Source organism: Nuphar pumila, chromosome 5 (genome assembly GCF_984573655.1).
Source record: "Nuphar pumila chromosome 5, dmNupPumi1.hap1.1, whole genome shotgun sequence".
NCBI classification, from domain to species: Eukaryota; Viridiplantae; Streptophyta; class Magnoliopsida; order Nymphaeales; family Nymphaeaceae; genus Nuphar; species Nuphar pumila.
This window is the reverse complement of record NC_143253.1, coordinates 35,599,044-35,619,056: the sequence shown is the minus strand read 5'-3', so window position 1 is coordinate 35,619,056 and position 20,013 is coordinate 35,599,044. Positions and strand designations below refer to the sequence as shown.

The 20,013-nt window shown below is 37.4% G+C and overlaps 1 protein-coding gene across 1 annotated transcript in view; it reads right to left on the bottom strand.

Moving 5' to 3' along the window:
* LOC149837363 (serine carboxypeptidase 24-like) overlaps window positions 1–6,395 on the bottom strand; it is a 37,739-nt gene extending 31,344 nt beyond the window's left edge. Inside the window, exons 1-3 of the mRNA XM_090005995.1 lie at window positions 6,114–6,395; window positions 893–1,000; window positions 566–661 (exon numbers count right to left, since the gene is read on the bottom strand). Coding sequence (XP_089862121.1) covers window positions 566–661; window positions 893–1,000; window positions 6,114–6,387 — 478 coding nt within the window. The 5' untranslated portion in view covers window positions 6,388–6,395. The remainder of the gene's footprint in view (window positions 1–565; window positions 662–892; window positions 1,001–6,113) is intronic.
* Between the last annotated feature and the right edge of the window lie 13,618 nt (window positions 6,396–20,013).

Below are 20,013 nucleotides of genomic sequence, written 5' to 3'. Positions count from 1 at the left end.
ATGGGTCGGGCAGACGGGTTGGCGTGTTGACCCACCCGCCTAACCCGTTTATTAAACGGGTCAGCCGGGTTGGCGGGTTGGCATACCTCCAACCCGAACCCGACCTGTTTAATAAACGGGTTACATGGGTCGACCCGTTTATTAAACGGGTTGGCTTAATCCCAACCCGAACCCGCCTAAGAGGCGGGTTGGCGGGTCGTGTCAGAAATTGCCACCCCTATATATACCCCTATTTTTCGGCCAGAGATCAGGTGCAATCACATTGCACACTTGAGTGTGCTGCTGCACCTGATCCGCCCTCCATCTTCTGTTGGACCCCACAGCTGACAGGCTATGTATCCCAGAGATGGAGGGCTGTCACTTGCAGAGGTACACTTATGGCTGGGGGTTTGGTAGTAACCCAAGATTATCACAATCCAGCATCTCTCTCAGTCCAAATTCTTAACTGCCACAGGGAAAGAAGAAAAAGTCAAGCAATTGCGCAACTAGGGTTGCAAACTCAAGGTCACGCCAAGTTGTAGTTGTTCACCTGAATATAAGACACAAAAACCTAAACAAGTTTTACCTGTGCGCTCATCTCCAGAGTCTTCCAAGTCAGAGCTTGTATTTGTGTAAGAAAAACCAACTCCTGCTGGTGATTCAAGGAAGAGGATGTTTGCCGCTACGCCCAAAAGTTATAAAGTAAAAAAGTGAATTACTTTTTTCATGAAGGGTAAAAATTACCACCCTCGGAATCAAATAAAGACCTAGTCATGCTCACTAAGCCTGCCATACTTATGGTTGGTATACCCATGGTCTAAATGGATGGCCCACCCCTTGCCTCCAAGGAGTCACCATGCACTTAGATTGATTTTTAAAATAAATAAATAATATATATATATATATAAAGCACCTTGGTTCCATGAGTATTTGTTCAAATAAAGAGATGAACCCGCCTTGTTGATTCGAAAGGGACCAATCTCCCTGGATGCCCCGTATGCTATTGACGAACAGCCCGGCCCTACACATAATTTTAAGAAGAAAAAAAAAAGGCATTTAACACCATAACAAAGAAACAATCTCTAATTTTGCTACATTAAGAAATATCTATCTCTAAGATGGACAGCTCTGTTTAATTCTGGAAGAATAGCAAGAAAGGGTACTTAAGTCTTTGCAACAATACCAGAGTCCGACGCAAAGTTATGCCAACATACACAAGAATACGAGCCCCATGTGCTTGTATACGTAGTGCTCATTCAAAGCCCCGAACACAGACGTGGGATTCAGTGAATCATCGGGGGCGAACATACACCACCCTCTTTATATGAGGATAACCAACATATGTCAGCCATGTGTGTGTGTGCGTGTGTTTCCCGTGTTAAAACTGTAGCTTGGACAAGTGCAGCAAATACATCTTTGGAGCAACAATGGTCATGGTCTGTCACATCTCAAGAAGCAATTCAAATTTCTTTACTTAATGCAGTGAAATATTAGCGGTCCATAATCAGGCTTGCGTTTATATAACCAATTCAAATTTCTACTTAATATTCAATATTAAGAGCCATCTGACAGATAAATGATGCAAATATCCCATTGACGTTCTCTATAAATCCTTACATTACGTTTGAACGCTAATTTGGCGTACGTATTAAGACACAGTGATGCATGGTGCAGGGTGGTTGTGAAGGCTTTGAGTTGAAGACACAATGTCAAACCTCGCTGGTGAATGGGTGTGTGGCTAACTTTTTCAAATGTGGGCCACGTAAGGTAAGGTGTGGTCGTGGGGCTCCGCCTATTACAAAGTTGTAAGTGATGTTCATCCTCTGATCCGAGCCTTAGCCAAGTTTTTACCTATTTTTTTGAAACCTGAAACTGCATCCTACCGTTACAACAAAATTATTCGATTGAAGGTAACTCTAGAATGATATCAACCTTCTTCACAGTCTAGCACTTCTCTCAGACCTGCATAGATCCTCTAGATCAGGTCTTATAAGTTTTAGACTTATTTGAACAACTCACCGAGCCCAAACTGTACCTACCCAGTTAATCGTTTGACCCCATTCTCCTATTATATATCCTTTATATTACCCACAAAAAACCTACGGCCTCTACCCCCACCATGTCAACCAGGGTGCTAACCCTAGGACAGGACATGCAACCCACAGGTCTAAGGCTGAAAACCAACAGGTCCGATCCGCTTGAGTTAGATAAACTCTATTTGATGTACCTGTCTAGATCTTTTACTATCACAAGCAACATTGAAGAACCATTAAACATATTATAAAAATTACTTTAAACTTCTTATTTTACCCTTTATGTATGAGTGTTTTCCTAGCTTAACGTTTAAAAGTACTTATTTTACCCTTGAACGTTAGACTTGCAAATAATTAAAACGGATCACACTTTCCACTTATTTTAACCATATTTTCAGTTTTGGGTGACAACTGAGTTTGGACCATACCATTATATATATATATATATATATATATGATCTTGGTTCGAATCAAATCAGCATTATAGCCTATTTGAGTAAAAATCAGGTAAGTCGAACCTTTTTTCACAAGAAAATTGATGGGTGTAACTCTATTTTAGCGGACCCCATAACTTACAGCCCAACCGGTTTCAAAGCATTATTATGAGACCTAAGTGTATATATGTCTAAAACTAGAGCCAAACATAAAAAATTGACCCATATTTTTTACTGAATAGCATATATATGAATTTGAGTTATATTTAACAAATATATTTGGGCTTATTCATAACAAGGTTAGAACTGAAAATTAGGGTTGCAAACAGGTTGGATTCAGGAAGCCAAATTTGCAAAATTTGGTTGTTCCAGATCCAGACTGATCTGGATCCGATCCATTTGCTTACTAAAAAATACATTAAAATCGGATTTGGGTCTAATGACACCCATTTTACTACTCGAAGTTAATAGGCTTATCATGATATTTTAGCCGGATTCAGATCTAAAATTAAAACCCAAATTCAAAATCAGATATAACCCATATTTTTGTAAAGGTCCATACAAGCATGGGTCAGATCCATATAAATATATTGATGAATGAAAAAGAAAAGAGTACAAGGATATATTTGTCATTTTACAATATGTCACATAGGATAACTAGGTAACGTTAGTGGTAGGTTAGACCAAGTCCTTGTTTGGCTATTGTCAGGAAAACGTAGGTCAATATCAGGCACTTTAGAAAGGGTGATACCTGAAATGAAATTTCAGGCAAACTGTAGGTGTATATCAGAAAATTACCCAAAAATACTTACCCTTTCCCGTAGGTTTATTCTAAGCAAAACTGAAGGGCCTACTCTTGATGGAGACTAAAAATCCAATGAAATCAAGGGACCATAGATAGCTAGGGTTAACTGGAACTTTTATCGTCCATGCCCAAATATGCGAAGCAGGTTATATGCCCCCCCCCCCCAAAGACAGCCGTTAGCTACATCTCGTGTTTGGGGGTCCCAATGAGTGCCACGTATGTAACTACGTGCAGCTTGTATCCCCATGTTTGTCATCATCAGTCTGAGTCTGGTGCAGTTGCAAAAACTTAAGTACCCTTTCCTCCATGGGTGCCATAAAAACGACGATTCTAAAAAAGGAGCGGTTGCAAAGACTTAAGTACCCCAAAGATGGTTATTTAAGACCCAGTCCCTACACTACAGGATTATCCGAGAAAGGAATCCACCCTGAAGAAGGCCATGAACATCAACTCTCTCTCTCTCCCTTCTCTTTTTTCCTCTGTGCACATCCAGCAAACGATCCTACACTACTCCATCAAGCACTGACTGACCAGAACACTGACTGTATAATGGTTCAACTTGATGAGTTATGGAGCCTGACTCAGAGTTTTTGCCCTTACAGGAGGGGGGTCCAGGGGCTCCCCCCGGCACGGGTCCCGTTGCACAGTCAGCGGGGGGGGAGGGGGTCCAGGGGGGATGCCCTTGGCGGGGGGGGGTTCTGGGGGGCAGCGCAAAAATTTTTTGGGGCCTTGTATAAATTCTTTCTTTTCTTTCCCTCTTGTAACTGTCGAAAAAGAGCAATAAAGTGTTTTGTTTGATCGTGGCGCTCATATGTTTCCTCCGGTTGTTTCTTACTCGAGGTTTTCGTAACACCCTTTCTCATGATTTTCTACTTTTTTTTGCTACACGATTTTCGTAAATCGCTACTCGATTTAGCGATTTTTCATTTTTTTTTTCGCTACGTGATTTTCGTAAATCGCTACTCGATTTAGCTATTTGCCATTTTTTTCGCTACGCGATTTTCGTAAATCGCTACTCAATATAGTGATTTACGAAAATCGCATAGAAATTTGCCATTTATTTATTTTTCACTACGCGATTTTCATAAATCGCTACTCGATTTTGTGATTTGCCACTTTTTTTGTGCTACGCAATTTTTGTAAATTGCGATGTCGAACATCACCCCCTTGAGCGTTATCTTTACCGTGATCAGGTTGTAGTCGACAGTCGTCCCGATGGCAGTCTTAAGGTCCGTGATGAAGAAGTTGGAGAGGAACGCGCCATTCCCGACGCCTATGTTGAGCAACGTCAGGATGGCCTGAAAGGCATAGCCCTGATCAAAAGTATTGTCGATGTAAGGGGTAGACGGATTGTACTTTGAAATACTTCGTTGTAGGTGTACTGGAGGAAGATTCCATTGTAGGTGTCCCTCGAAGGCGACGGAGGGACCGCCGCAGTCGGTTGCCCACTGGACGAGGGCAGCATTCTGGCGACTGCTAGAAGAAAGAGGATGAGGATCACCATCAGATCGCTGGCTTTTTGCCTCCCTTAATTTCTTCTCTAGAGAGAGAGATACAGAGAGAGAGAGAGATAGGGTTTTACAATGTTTCACGGAAAAGGAAGAAGAAGAAGATGACAATGAAAAGTTCAAATAAAAAAGAAAGAGAGAGTGCTTCAGGTTCGTTTCGTTGTTTAGACTTTGAAGAGTCAACATCATCCTCGACTTTCTAGATATAGGACATTTTTGTTCTTTTTTCAAACTGTTGTTTTCCTTTTTTTTTAATAGAGAACATTTTTTCATTTTCTCGAACCGTCGTTTCATGGCAAGAATAGAAAGAAAGGGTACTTAAGTCCCTTCAACCACACCGGACTCTGATGCTAAGTGATGCCGACACACACGGGAATACAAGCCCCATAAATACATGGCGCTCATTTGGACCCCCGAACACGCACTGTGGCATTTAGTGCGCCTTTGGGAGAGAACACACACCACCCTCTCAGTATGTAGGCCCCATTCAAAATGGGGTCATTGGCTCTGGCACATATGGTATCAATTAAGAGATCCCTTGATCTGAACTGAACATGAGACTCCAGATGGGTTTCATCATACATTCAATTCTAGCCATCCAATGGCTAAGATTGAATGTATGATGAAACCCATCCTGCTTCAAATGATGGGATCCGTTTCCCTCAGGTGGGGTTAGGGAGCATTCAGGTGCAATCACATGGCACACAATTTGTACATTAAGCACCTGATCGCCCTCCATCATGCTTTGGGCCCCACAACAGACAGGCCCTGTCCCCAAGATGGAGGATGATCAGGTGCTTAATGCACACAAATATTTGTGCAATCATATTGCACCTTATCTTTTCACGTGTTATTTGTATTCAATCTTTGACGTAGTACGTGACAAAAGTAACAGTTTCCTATTATAATTAACACTAGAAATAATAGATGAAAGGGAGAACTTTCTACCATGCAAATAATAGTATGCAATCATATATACGGTTCTGCATTTTAACTTCTGTTTGGAAATTGGAATATATACCTCCCATTTCTTTTTACCAGATTGGATGGTTAAAACTGTAAAAAACTTGAGAACATGTGAAAAGAGAGAAGTAGCTCCCTCGTTTCCATCTCTTTCAAAAGAACAAGAAAACCCCTCGTTTCCATCTCTTTCAAAAAAAAAAAAAAAAAAAAAAAACCTCGTTTTTCCCTAAGCACCACAAACATGAATCACCCATATGCATATTACGTCCCTAGCCTTCATGATAAGCAAGACCAATTCTGATATGATTCATATGAATAAGAAGCACCTTGAAGGCCCTTACCAATGAACAGAGGTATACTTTTTAATAACTAAGTGGAGAGAGAGAGAGACCTCCATTAAGCCATAGCACCAAGGGTTTGGCTGTAGGGTTGGGAGTGGCCTCTGTTAACCAGTAGAATAGAGCTCTGCCATGTCTCTTGTTGACGGTGACGTAGCCGGAAAACTGGGCAAAGCTCACCGGTGGCTGCCCTGGAAGCGAACCTATTCTGTCATACTCTTGCTGCTCCTCCGGTGTTGGTGCGGCATCAACGTGCCTTGGTGAATGAAAAAATAGAAGAAAGACGAAGAGAAACAAGCACCAACACCAACACCTAAGAAAGCTCATTTCTGTGTCTGTGTGTGCGAGTGAGTGAGTGAATTTATTCATGATGCAGGAGGGAGGAGGCTAATTATGGAGAGAAGGTAAGAGGGTCTGGCATTGCAGTGTTGGCAGTTGCTCTCACGCTTCAATGACATTAAATAAAAAGCATAGATATTTATAATGGAGATGGTAATGGTTTGGTGCGACCTACTAGCATTTAAGGCATATTGTATAAGACATGTAAAAGGAAAGAAGAAAGCAGAATCATTAAAGGTAATGCGATGATCTTTACTTGAAGGTGACGATGCTTGATGCATATGCATGCGGGGATAGAAGCACCAAAACAGATCACTTTCATTTCAGTTTAGAGAGAGAGAGATAGCTTTGAAATTTTTTGCAAATTGATAATATGGTCATCCACGCCGTACACAACCATATTCGTACTTCACCTTTCCGATTAAACTCAAGAAACACATATTATATTTTTTGCTTTTTATAATTAATCAGGAAAAACCGTTTTGTTCATCGAGTTTTTACAGTAGTGCAAACTCAAGTCTCCGTGCTAACAGGGAGCACAAGGGATGCAGGTTATATGCCCCCCAAGATCCATTGTTTGCTGCAGTGCATGTTCGGGTCCCAATGAGCGCCACGTATAAAAGCTTTTGGGGCTCGTATCCCCGTGTGTGTCGGCATCACTTAGCATTGGAATCCGGTGCAGTTGCAAAGACTTAAGTATCCTTTCCCGCCATTCTTGCCATGAAACGACGGTTCAAGAAAAAGACAAAAATGTCTTTCATCTAGAAAAGTGAAACGATGGTGCAAGATCCTCCATCTAGAAAAGTGAAAAGTCGGTTCGAGCTATTCTGGCCATGAAATGACGGTTCAAGAAAAGGACAAAAATGTCCTTCATTCAAAAAAGGAAAACGATGGTTTGAGATCCTCCACCTAGAAAAGTGAAACCCCGATTCAAGAATGATGTTAACTCTTCAAAGTCCAAACATTCTGTTTTCGTCCTAAGCAGTAAAGTTTTGCACCATCTGTTGTAACATGAGCTCCCTTTGATGACACACTATTTGTCATCATTTGTTGCTGCCACCGGACCCTCATTTGCCATCATCTGCTGTTGTTGGAGCATCCTTTGCCATCATCTGCGCTGAAGCACCCTTTGTCATCGTTTGTTGTCGTCGGAGCACCCTTTGTCATCGTTTGTTGTCGTCGGAGCACCCTTTGTCATCGTCTGTTGTCGTCGGAGCATCCTTTGTCGTCATCTGTGTAGTGTCTGCATTGTTGCCACCATCGGCTGCATCTACCTTCTGGGTGTTTCTTCTCCACTGTCGGCTTACCAAGGTTTCGTTATGCAAAAAAATCGATTTGTAAATCTGAATGCTAAATCTTACAACTGGGTGGTTGTCTTTATGCTAAATAACACCTATTTTTATACTGAAACAAATTGATTTGTACCTATCTACCTTCTGGTCGTCGAAAAACAGTTAGCACGATTTTTTCTTATGAAGGCCAAACATTTCAACGATATGTACTTATGAAGGCTAAATTTCTACATGATTTGTATGTTTGAAGCATGAACGATTTATAGATTTAAATCAGTAGCGATTTGTATGATCGATGCAGCAACGATTTATACATTTGAAGCAGTACACTACAAGAAAACCGTGGATTAGCGACGGCCTCTATCCATCGCTAATCCGTCACTAAGCCGTCGCTAAACTGTTTAGCGACGGATTAGCGATGGATAGAGGCCATCGCGATTTTTTGCTCGCTAATTAGCGAAAAAAATTATCTGTCGTTAATTCCGTCGCTAATTTGCGACAGATTAGCGACGGAAATTATCCGTCGCTAATCTGTCGCTAAATTTTAAAAAAAAAATAAAAAAAAATTGATCCTTGTCGGGCGGTATTCCGGCAGCACTAAGCCGGACTTATACCGCACCCGACAGGCATTGCATGCACATAACGATCGCTCTGCCTCATCGCGAACCGGCGTCGCCGTCCTCCATGAACCGGTGCTCTCCGGCGTCGCCGTCCTCCATGAACTGGCACCGTCATCTTCCGTGAACCGGCGTCGCCGTCATCCTCTGTGGACCGGCGTCATCGTCCTCCATGAACCGGCGCCAATGTCCTCCAGCGATCGTCGACCGTCCTCCGTGAATCGACGTTGTTGTCCTCCGTGAACCGGCGCCGACATCATCCAGCGATTGCCGACCGTCCTCCGGCGTCGCCGTCCTCCGTGAATCGGCATTGTCGTCCTCCGTCAACCGGCGCCGACGTCCTCCAGCGATCGCCGACTGTCCTCCGGCGTCGCCGTCCTCCGTGAATCGGCATTGTCGTCCTCCGTCAACCGGCGCCGACGTCCTCCAGCGATCGCCGACTGTCCTCCGGCGTCACCGTCCTCCACTCTCATGTACATGCTCTCCAATAAGCTCTCCGACGTCGCTCGGTTTAAATCGAGCGCGGTCGATTTAAATTTCAAACAGGGAGAGAGGGAAAATTTCGCGCTTGGTTTAAATCGAAAATTAGCGACGGATTAGCGACGGAAATTTTCCGTCGCTAATCCGTCGCTAATTAGCGACGGATTAGCGACGGAAAATTTCCCTCGCTAAATCCCTCGCTAAAATGTTTTTCTTGTATTGAAAATTAGCGACGAAATACTTGTTGTCGTTAATTCGTCGCTAATTAGCGACGGATTAGCGATGAAACAACTTTCATCGCTAATCCGTCGCTACTTAGCGACGGATTCATTAAGAAAGTTTTCTCTAGCTAATCTGTCGCTAATTTGCGACGGAAAAAATCCGTCGCAAATTTCCGTCGCTAATTAACATTTTTCTTGTAGTGGTAACGATTTAATGAAACTACCATGATTTGTACTTAAGTTTGATAAATCGTACAATAATATTTACGTATGAAGCCAAACGTTACAACGATATGTACTTATGAAGGTTGTGATTTATACAACGATTTGTAAGTTTGAAGCAGCAACGATTTATACATTTAAAGCACTAGCGATGTGTATTTATGAAGTTACCTCAATTTGTACTTAAGTTTGCTAAATCTTACAACGATGTCTACTTATGAAGCCAAATATTGCAATGATTTATAATGTTGGTGATTGTTTAACGAATGAGATAATTTGTATTATTCTATACTTAGGGAGACAGTTGTAACATATAATGATGCAGTTAAATTTATGTGTTGTGTAGGTTAGCAATGTCTAAAGCTCGTCAGACAAGAAATCCCTGTCGTTCTATGGGATAACTATTAGAGAAGTTATCCGCCAATCTCATCTATATGAGCGTTATGAAAGGTACAAAAATATAATGAAGATTGAGAATGATAAAGACAAGCACAAAGCGTTGAAATTGTATTATGCGGAGGATTATCTATCAGATATTAAGGCTGAAGAGCAAAAAAAGAATGAGGAAGAACTAAAGATGAAAAAGGATGACGAAGAGAAGGAAAAGCACAGGAATAAGGATGAGGAGAATGAAAAGCAAAGAAAGAAGGCGGAGGAGAGGGAAAGGCAAAGGAAGAAGAAGGAGAATGAAAAGCAAAGGAAAAAAAGGCAAATGAAGAAGGAGGAGGAGGAAAGAGAAAGGCAAAAAAAGAATAAGGAGGAGGAGGAGAGAGAAAGGCAATTAAAAAATGAGGAGGAGAAAGAGAAGGAAAGGCAAATGATGAAGCAAGAATATTTTGAAAAGCAAAGGAAGATAAGGCAAATGAAGAAGAAGACGGAGGAGAAAAAAAGGCAAGAAAAGAATAAGGAGGAGGAGGAGGAGAGGGAAAGACAAATGAAGAAGAAGGAGGAGGAAGAGAAGAAAAGACAAATGATGAAGATGAAAGAGGAAAGGAAAATGAAGAAGCATCAGAATAAGGAAGGAGAAAGAGGACGAGGAAGAGAAGGAAAGGCAAAGGAAGGAGAAGGAGGACGAGGAAGATAAGAAAAGAGAAAGCAAGAAACAGGAGGAGGAAGAGAAGGAAAGGGAAAGGAAAAAACAGGAGGAGGAAGAGAAGAAAAGGGAAAGAAAGAAGCAGGAGGAAGAAGAGAAGAAAATGGAAAGGAAGAAAGAAATTGAAAAGTAGAGGAGAGAGGCGAAAGAGTGAAAGAAGGAAGAAGTAGAAAAGCAAAGGGAGGCGGCGGAGCAACATGAAAGGCAGAGGATGGAGTGAGGGGATGAAGAGGAGAAAAGTGTGACCAAGGTACGTAAATTGATTCTGTCTATCATGATTTATTGTGATAGGTATTACTATAATAGTGATTACTATGTATAACGATTATTGTGATGGTGATTATTGTGATAGTAATTATTGTAAACGATTTACTATGATAGGTATTATTATGTATAACAACTACTGTGATAGTGATTATTATGTATAGCGATTATTATGTATAGTGATTATTGTGATAGTGTGTGTGCACTGATTATTATTTATAGCAATTACTGTGTACAATGACGTATAAAAGTACAAATAGGACTAATTTATAATTGATACAAATAATATGCTATTTTGTGTTACAAGGAGGTCAGAAGAGAAGTAGAGCACCAGGTGAAAAGCTCAGAAGGCGGTGTCAGTGGTCTGTAGTTCTGTCGTGGTATGAACAACTAAGTGAATATCAGAAGGATCAATTATGAAATATGTACTTTGGTTGCCTTTTGGACCAGCATTATTTTGAAATGTGCTGGAACACCATGACCCACCTAGTAAATAAGTGGAATCATAAGACAAACATATTCCAGTTTGATTCTTTTAAGATCACCATGACCCTAGAAGATGTGATACGGATTACGGGTCTTAAGTGCCATGGAAGTGTTGTCCTATTACGGGATTCAAACTATAACGCAAGAGACAAGTGCATGAATCTTCTAAGAATGTCGATAGAGGACTGGGGTCAATGTATTTCTGGTTGAAGCAATTTCACATCGATGAAAGTTTCTTCTTTCCATAATAAATGAGAAAGTTGGTTTGGTACATGTGCATCTGAAAGAGCTGACCAAGAGTTGTGCGGCCTCCTTCTTTATTTTTTTGAACTTACTTTATTTTCGAATTTGTCTGTTTCGAGGTTAAGTTACCTATGACTGCAGTTCTTGAAAGACTTTGATGAAGTCGACAACTATGCATGGGGTGCTGCTATACTCGCACACTTGTACAGTCAACTTTATCATGCGAGTAAGGGTACAAAAACCATCGTAGGGTTTTAGCCATTTATTCATGTAATTGTTTATTACATATTTGGTAGTTATAGACTAAGATTGTTGAAGGTTATAGTCTTACTAATATATTGATTTTGTAGGCCTGGGCGTGGGAGCATATTGTCACATTTCGGCCTCAGTGTGGCCCTGCAATTTGTGGTTTTCCAAAGATCAGTTGGTGGGATAGAATAAATGTCAAGGAGGATAGTGCTAAGTTTATTTTAGATGGTCTGCAATTAAATGAGATAAATGGTTTAAAATCATTTACAATCATTTCAGCATTTATCATTCATTAGTATAAATCGTTGAAATATTTGTTACTGATTGATTGGATGAATGTCTGAGGTATTTTTATGTTACTGAGCGTTATTTCTATTTGTATTTTGTTCCTAAACATCGTGGCTTTGTTTAACTCAGTTTTTGTCAAGAAATGAGTTCCCTGATTCTTGAGTTGTCTAAGATGACTCTAAATAATTGACTGTATCAGCCTGGATACTGGTTGAATTCTAATATTCTTTGTCTTCCTGGAAAGCTAAGACCCTGACCTTCAACTTTACTGTTGAGATCTTGGCCCGAATCGGCCAGCAGTATCCTTAAAAATCCTTGTCAAACTATCTGATGGATAGAATCAACCTGATACCTGTTCTGTGCAAAACCCCTCTGCCATTGTTCTGTGTTTAGTAGTTATTTCCTAGTTTCTTGCATGAAATTTTGAATGGTTTGTTTTATTGGAAAGTTATTACATAGTTCTACAACTTTTATGTTCATGGTTTTTGTCGAATAGTTGCTTCTGATGGTCTAAAATCACTCTCATTCTTGGTCTGCAGAAAATTATTTATTCCAAATCCTGCTAGTTCTTTTCCTTATTAGACCTTAGTCCTTGCTGGTTATCATGGTCATTTTTGCTTATTTCTTGAAACAAAACTTTGTTCTGATTAGCTAATATCGTGTTAAAAATTATTCATGTTTTGAGTCTTGCATGAATCAAACTTTTGAGTGTCCAAATTTCATCTTTGACTGATTGCATGGTTCATATCTTGTTTCCCATTTTACATCAATTAGAACAGAGAATGTCTTAACTTCAAAAATACGTAGAGGCCACTAGGTTAATCCAAAAATTTTGATATTTGGCATTCTAGAAAGGTCTCGAGTCGAACTTTAAATTGTCAAGGAAGTAGACTTACACCTTGGTTTTCATGCCATAAATATCAATTTTATTGCTGAAATCTGTTTTTTGTTGCGGCACGTTGGAGACCGAGTTGACGAAGAGGAAGATCGATGGTGGAAGAAGAGACCGGTCGGATGCAGGGGGAGATTTTTCGGTTGTCGATCATGAAAGTAGATAGTGGTTCATACCAAATTTGAGTTGAAAGTCTTCAGCCATATATACCTGCAACAAAAATGAAACCAAAACAACGAAAATAAACACGCAAATAATGAAGGGAAGAAAGATCAGAAATCGCAGGTGAGGAAGAACAAGGAAGATGAAGAAGAAATCAAAAAGCAAAAGGGAAGAAAGGATTTGGGAGAGAAAGTGGCGTAAAACCCTAGAGGAAGACAATGAACACAGGTTTGGATGTTCCCTATATGTAAAAAAACTTTTTACAATTTCCAAATCAAGGCCTATTTTACACTATTTATAAATTTGTACCCAGAACTTTTAAAATTTGCTATAAACAACTTATGTCAATTTTATAGAAGCTTTTTAGGATATTATTCAGGTGTTGATCTTGGACTTGGGTATGGATTGATGTGTGAACATATCTCAATGCTATTTGCATAATTTTGGGTTGAATCTGGATCCAAATCGCATCAGTATGGATCTGATTTCTCAGAAAATGCTCTAATTTCTTTGTTTTAACTCCAAATCTGATGAAATTCAAATCATAACTCCTTCATACCTAAAACAACATAAACAAGGGTGTTTAAGCTATAAAATTTTATATAAATGCATAATTTTATGATAATATGATATACATTTCATTCTTTATTAAATGCCCCCATTCTTATTTGTTTGCTAGTCCCCAAGCAAACTAAATCTAAACTACTCTGCTAAGAAATTGGAAATAAATAACGCATGAATTTAAAAAAAAATAATAAATAAATCCTAACTCACTTTTATAGGAATCACGGTTGTATTTGGCATATGCAACAAGCCCTTTAAACCCTTGGGTTACCCTAGTGGACGAGTACGGTCTCATGAGGGTTTGCAGTGATGCTACCCACAAACATCTTTGTCATACATTAATGAGATTTTTTTTCAAAAAGCATTAGGCAATTAAGAGATTAGTTTAAACAAGACTTTGACATGCCTTCACAATAGAAAAACTTTTCTTTCACTCCTAAAAAATTGTAATTATATATGCTTTTTCCTCAGATGATCAAGTATAATCATGTTATTGTCCATTTATCCTCACTTGTATATTTTCTATATAGTTTTTCATAATTATATCTAAGCAATGAATTTTTTTATTAAGCTCTTATTCTTATTTTTCTTTCTTTTTCTTTTTCTTTTTCTTTTTCTTTCTTTTTCAATTTTCCACCTTTTTTTCTTTTCATTTTTTTTCAATTGAGCACTATTTCAATTTATAGGTTTTCATAACCCATGTAGCGAGCTTTGGGTCAGTGACTCTCAGGCCAGATAACCTTAGGGCACCAGATACAGAATATCCCTCAGACTTAATTGCTTGAGTTACTAGACCTTAGACTTTTATAGTTATGTATAATCTTCTTCCTATCATGTGCAATGTCTATATCTCTTAGAGTCTCTACTAAGTCCATGTAACGGGCTTTCAGGCCGGTGGCTCCCAAACCAGATAGCTTTAGGGCACCAGGTGTAAACACCCCTCAGGCTCTACTTGCTCGAACCAAATACGCCACAAATATCGACTAGATAAAGAAGTGATTTCCTTCATTGTCCTTTCTTGGTCTGTCCAGCAATGTATGGCATTTGAGTGTTTCAAAAAACATCGTCCAAGTATTTCAAAAATCTATTTACATATTTATAATTTCAAGCACAAAAATCCTAAATTAGTTTGTGAATAGTATATTGAATACATATTTCATCCCTTGAAAACCCTTCATTATCAATTTCGCTTTTCATCAAAGAAATTAGGAATTCGAGTAGCCATTTTCCAAGAAATGACTTCCTACTTTGGGAAATCATATTCATCCAAATTTCTAAATTCATTTTTGCATTGAATGACTCATATCCTAATCGCACGGATTTTTTAAGAGATCATTAAAGTCTTCAAAAAGCATTTACCGTTTCTAAAATCTTCAAAAAGGCATTCCAAATTTGTGAATCTTATCATATCCATTTTTAATCTTCAAGAAATACTTGCTCATATCACATTCACATAGGTATTTTAACAAATCAAATGCTACTTTGATGAATCCTATCTCATTCACACGAATTACTCAAAGCATCAACTTCCAATTTATAAATTCATTCATTTTATAAGGATTCATTTTCCCGTTGTGAATTTCATCACTTTCATATGAACTTTAAGAACCAAAAATCAAATTTTTCACATTCACATGAATTATTTTGAAAAAAACATTTCTTATATATGAATCTCATCATCTTCACATGATTTTTTGTGAAATGAAGTTTTAATTCTCACATTCACATGGATTTCTAAGAATCACTTCAATTTAGAGAGTATCACGGTTTTCTTAAGTAGGCTTAGGTAGAATTTAAAAATTTGTGAGATGCTTGACTTTTTAAGAATGAAGATTCCATAAAAACAAACTAATTTTTATGGTTGATCATGGTTCTTAAAATGAGAAAACACCATTGGAATTGGTGCTTCTCCATTTCAAACATGAATATTGCCCAAAATTGTGTGGTTCAAGAAAGAGACATAAGGGAGAAAGAGATAATAATATGCACTTTGTCATATCCACATGTGTTATGGAAACACATGTTTATATGGTTTGAGGAGAGAAAGAGGATAGAAGAGAGATGGGGGTTTAAATAATTATCAAAATACATAAATCCCTTCACTACACTAAGGTGGAAAAAGAGGAGAATTGCAAAAATCGTGAATGAGAAAGAAAACAAGAGAGAGAAAGAGCTTGTGAACTCTTGGATGTCTCTCCATAAATTAATGGGATATTTATAGGGTTAAGGTAATAATTACATCCAAGATGTGTGGCTTGGATCTATTACAAGTAATAAAGTGTTGAGATCTAATCATCTCAATTCTCAAAAAAATTCTCTCAAGCATAACCATTGACCTTCATATCACATGTAGACTTTTCTTAATATGGAACCTATTCTAAGCTAGAGATTCTAGCTCTTCTACTTTATTTGTTCTACCTATGATATTTTTTGAGATTCACTTTGGAATTGAGTTTATCTTACTTGGATTTAAAATCCAAAAATCATCATTATCAAAAATTACCTCCCTCCTTGTTATACTTCTATTTAGTTCAAATCAAACTATCCTAACTACCTAGTTACATTTTATCTTTACTTTATTTAACTATTGTTTTATTATTTATTGGTATTCCTTTTAACAACCTCAATTCATGATAATTCCACATTAGATCTTATTTTTCTCAAAATCCCATATTGAGTTTTTTTTTCTAAAATTCCATCTTGAGTCTTTATTTTCCAAAAATTCTATTTTCAGTCTTTATTTTTTTGAAATTCCATTTTGAGTTTTTATTTTTTTTTTTAAATTCCATTTTAAGTCTTTTTTTTTTTTAAATTCCATTTTAAGTCTTGATTTTTTTGAAATTTTATTTTAAGTTTTATTTTTTGAAATTCTATTTTACTACTTTCTTTCTACTTTGGACCTTCTAGCTTGATCTAGTCCATTAGGTCAGAAACTTTATATAAATACTATAATTTATTTTTCTTTAAATGAAGTCATGGCTTAAGGCATAATTTAGAAATAACTAGCTTATTATAAATTTAATTAGACCTTTTTTTTAATCCATTTTAACAAATAATTACTAATTTTATATTTTTGGTTAATTAATATAAAAACTATATATTCTAAAAATATATGTAATATATAGAATCAACATTTTTACATTTAAAATTTCTCTATATTATATTAAAATACCTGAAAATGTGTAGGTCTTACAAAGAGTCTATATAATGTTTAAATATTGTCTATATTCTTGATGCATAACTTAAAATCAATATTACACATTGATGCTTGTGTTTTTTCTATATTTATCATGTTTTATATTATGATGCACATGTTGTCATAATGTTCTTAACTGACTCATTACGGGAAAATAATTCTAGCCCTCAAATCGAATCACCTCTGACCAAATCCTTTTATGAAGACCTTATAGACATTGGGGAGGTGTCTCAAAAAAAATGGGCCCTAATGGTGGTACGAAATTAAGGGTTATGACTGCTGTAACACAAAACAAAAATTGTGTCCTGTGTGCAGAGCAGTTTTCAATAGTTAGTTTTACAGAAAATCTAATAAATCAAAGGTTTATTGTTTATGGTTGATTTTTGGATATGTGATGTAAATCTGAGAAAAATAATAGAAGAATAAGTTTTATTTTTTGTGAATCTCAGAATCTTACATAAGTCATATGAAATTCAAGATTCTGCAAAAAAAAATTAGATCTGGAATTGTCTAAGGGTTCGGTCCAGAAAATTTCAAAAATACATATAATGGAGTTTTTTTGTAAATTTAGATGATTTTAAAATCTAACAAGTATAGATAACGCCAAAAAATTTGGGAGGTTTAGATTGGGTCTAGTGACTGCTTCTTTATAAAGCAAATTGTTGTCAGGTTCTGATAGAACAGAAAAATAGTCTATGATCCATGAATTTCTACAGGAAAATGAAATTATTTTTCTTTAAGCTATCACTTGAGAGCTGATACCCTCTGTATGACTATGATTTTTTATCAGTACATATTTGTTCAGGATGATGGTCTAACAGATCTGTGAACAACATAAAAATTCTAATATATGTAATCTTTGGTTTGGGACAATGTCATGTCTTGTAAACCTATTTTGTTTAAAATCTTATGTTTGCTTATGATATGAGATGTTAATCATGTATTTTTTTATATGTGATATTTCATGTTTATGTTATATGTAAGAATGTTGATTATTTATGCATGGTGACATATGAGACTACATGTTAACATATGAGTTTTAAGCATGATAATTGGGCCATGTAGTATGCATAGGCATACATGTGTTCTTTTATGAAATTCATGGTTCATACTATATTAAAATGAGTCTCATGCATCATGTAGTGTAGTATGTTACATGTGATGTGTTGTAAGTCATGTAATGCATGCATTCATGGGGCTCAAAGGTGAGTTAGGTTCAGTGGAACCAGAAGTGCTAGTGAACACCAAGTTAAGTTATAATAAACATGCTCACACACACTTAAGCCTTAAAGAGGCATAACTCTTGGGTTCTACTTAAAGGTGAGCACGTACCTTGAGATCGATCAAATGGGCTATATTTAGTTGCGCCTCAAGAAAGTTCAAGGGTGTGGGTTGATGCCTTGCGATGCAATGGGATATGCTACTTAGAGTAGAGCTTGGGGCTAAAGAGTCTGGTGTTGAGTGCACCTAGTGTTGTAGTTGAGCTCGGTGTGATAACACCCATTAGCCCATTTGAACCTTGACCTACCTTGGAGAGGGTAGGAGGTACACACGATCGACTGACAGTTATATTTTTAGGAGGGCAAAGGTGCCTCCTTAGTCTCCAGTCGTCGGTTGTAGGGGACTAAGATTGCCAAAGATGTCTAGGTAAGTACTTTGTAGCTCTGCAGTGTAGAAATTGATTTTTTAAACCACTATGAGTCTCTCTAGATTAAAGACCGCTCTGCCAAAGATGTTTTTCCGACTATTTGAATCAATGGGGTAATTAAAATATAAAGCATAATAAACTCTCATCTTATTGCTGAGTTTGAGTAGGTTCTTGGGAGTGTAACCTTACAAAATAAAAAATAGTAACAATGCAATAGATGAGGTTCAGAAGTGTTTAAATATTTTATTGAATGTTGGCATAAATGTCTATACATGTCACGTATGATTTCGAATTCATGCATATGTTGGCATATATGGCTTTGTCTTGTTGTGATCTTGATTATTAATGATGTGGATGTCGGTCTGTTATTTGAGTCTAGGAATGATTAATTATATAATCTCGTATGTTTATATTTATCATTGTTGTAATCATGATCCTTGTTGTGCTTATATTTTATGTTAATGTCATGCTATGAATTATTTTTTTGGGGAAAAGATGTATGTTTTATGTATTTATATTCTTTTCATGATTGTGTTGTAGGTTGTTTCCTACTAGGGTCGTTGTTAATGCCCCTACTTTTAATATTTTTAGGTAATGAGTAAGTTGGTTGATGTTGACAGGAGGCGCAGGGTGGTGCCAAGAGAGTCACATTCTTTTAAGGCTTCTGTGAGGACTTGAAATATTTCTTAATTATGATTTGAATTCTTTAAACATATAAACTCTCATTAAGTGAGACTAGTACTTTGATTTATTTCATTTCAATTCATGGTTTGATTCAGTTATTCTAATCTTACACGCATGAGTTGAAAATTGTAACTCGCTTAAGGCTTGATCTGTAATTAAAAAGAGTTTCCATTGTTTTTATTGAAAATAGGGTAAAGAGATTTTTAAAAAAATCTTAAATTTTTTGTTTAAAAAATTAGAGTGTTACAGTCAACAAAGTCATTTTAAATAAAAGATGATAATATCAACTTCAAGCAAGCCAATGCCAAGTGTCTTTTGCATTGTTTTCTAAAAAAAATGATCTTTTATGCGTGCGTGTGTATGTACCTTGAGATGGATCAAATAGGCTATATTTAGTTGCATGGCAGGAAAGTTCATGGGTGTGGGTTGATGCCTTATGAGGCAATGGGATAAGCTACTCATAGTGGAGCTTGAGGCTAAGGAGCCTGGTGTTGAGTGCACCCAGTGTCATAACACCTATTAGCCTATTTGAACCTTGATCTACCTTGAAAAGGGTAGGAGGTACACACAACTTACTGACAGTTATGTTTTTCGGAGGGTAAAGGTGCCTCTTTGTTCTTCAGTCGTTAGTTGTAGGGGATTGGGACTGCCAAAGAGGCCTAGGTGGGCACTTTGTAGCTCTAGAGCGTAGAAATTGATTTTTTGAACCATTGCAAATCTCTCTCAATCAGGGACCGCTCCAATGAATGTTTTTCGAACTATTTGAATCAATGAGGTAATTAGAATATAAAGCATAATAAACCCCCAACTGATTGTTGAGTTTGAGTAGGTTCTTGAGAGTGTACCTTTACAAGATAAAAAAGAGTAACAATGCATTAAATGAGGTTCAAAAGTATTTGAATGTTTTATTGAATATTGGCATAAATATTTATGCATGTCATGTATGATTTTGAGTTCATGCGCATGTTGGCATATATGGCTTTGTCTTGTTGTGAACTTGATTACTAATGATG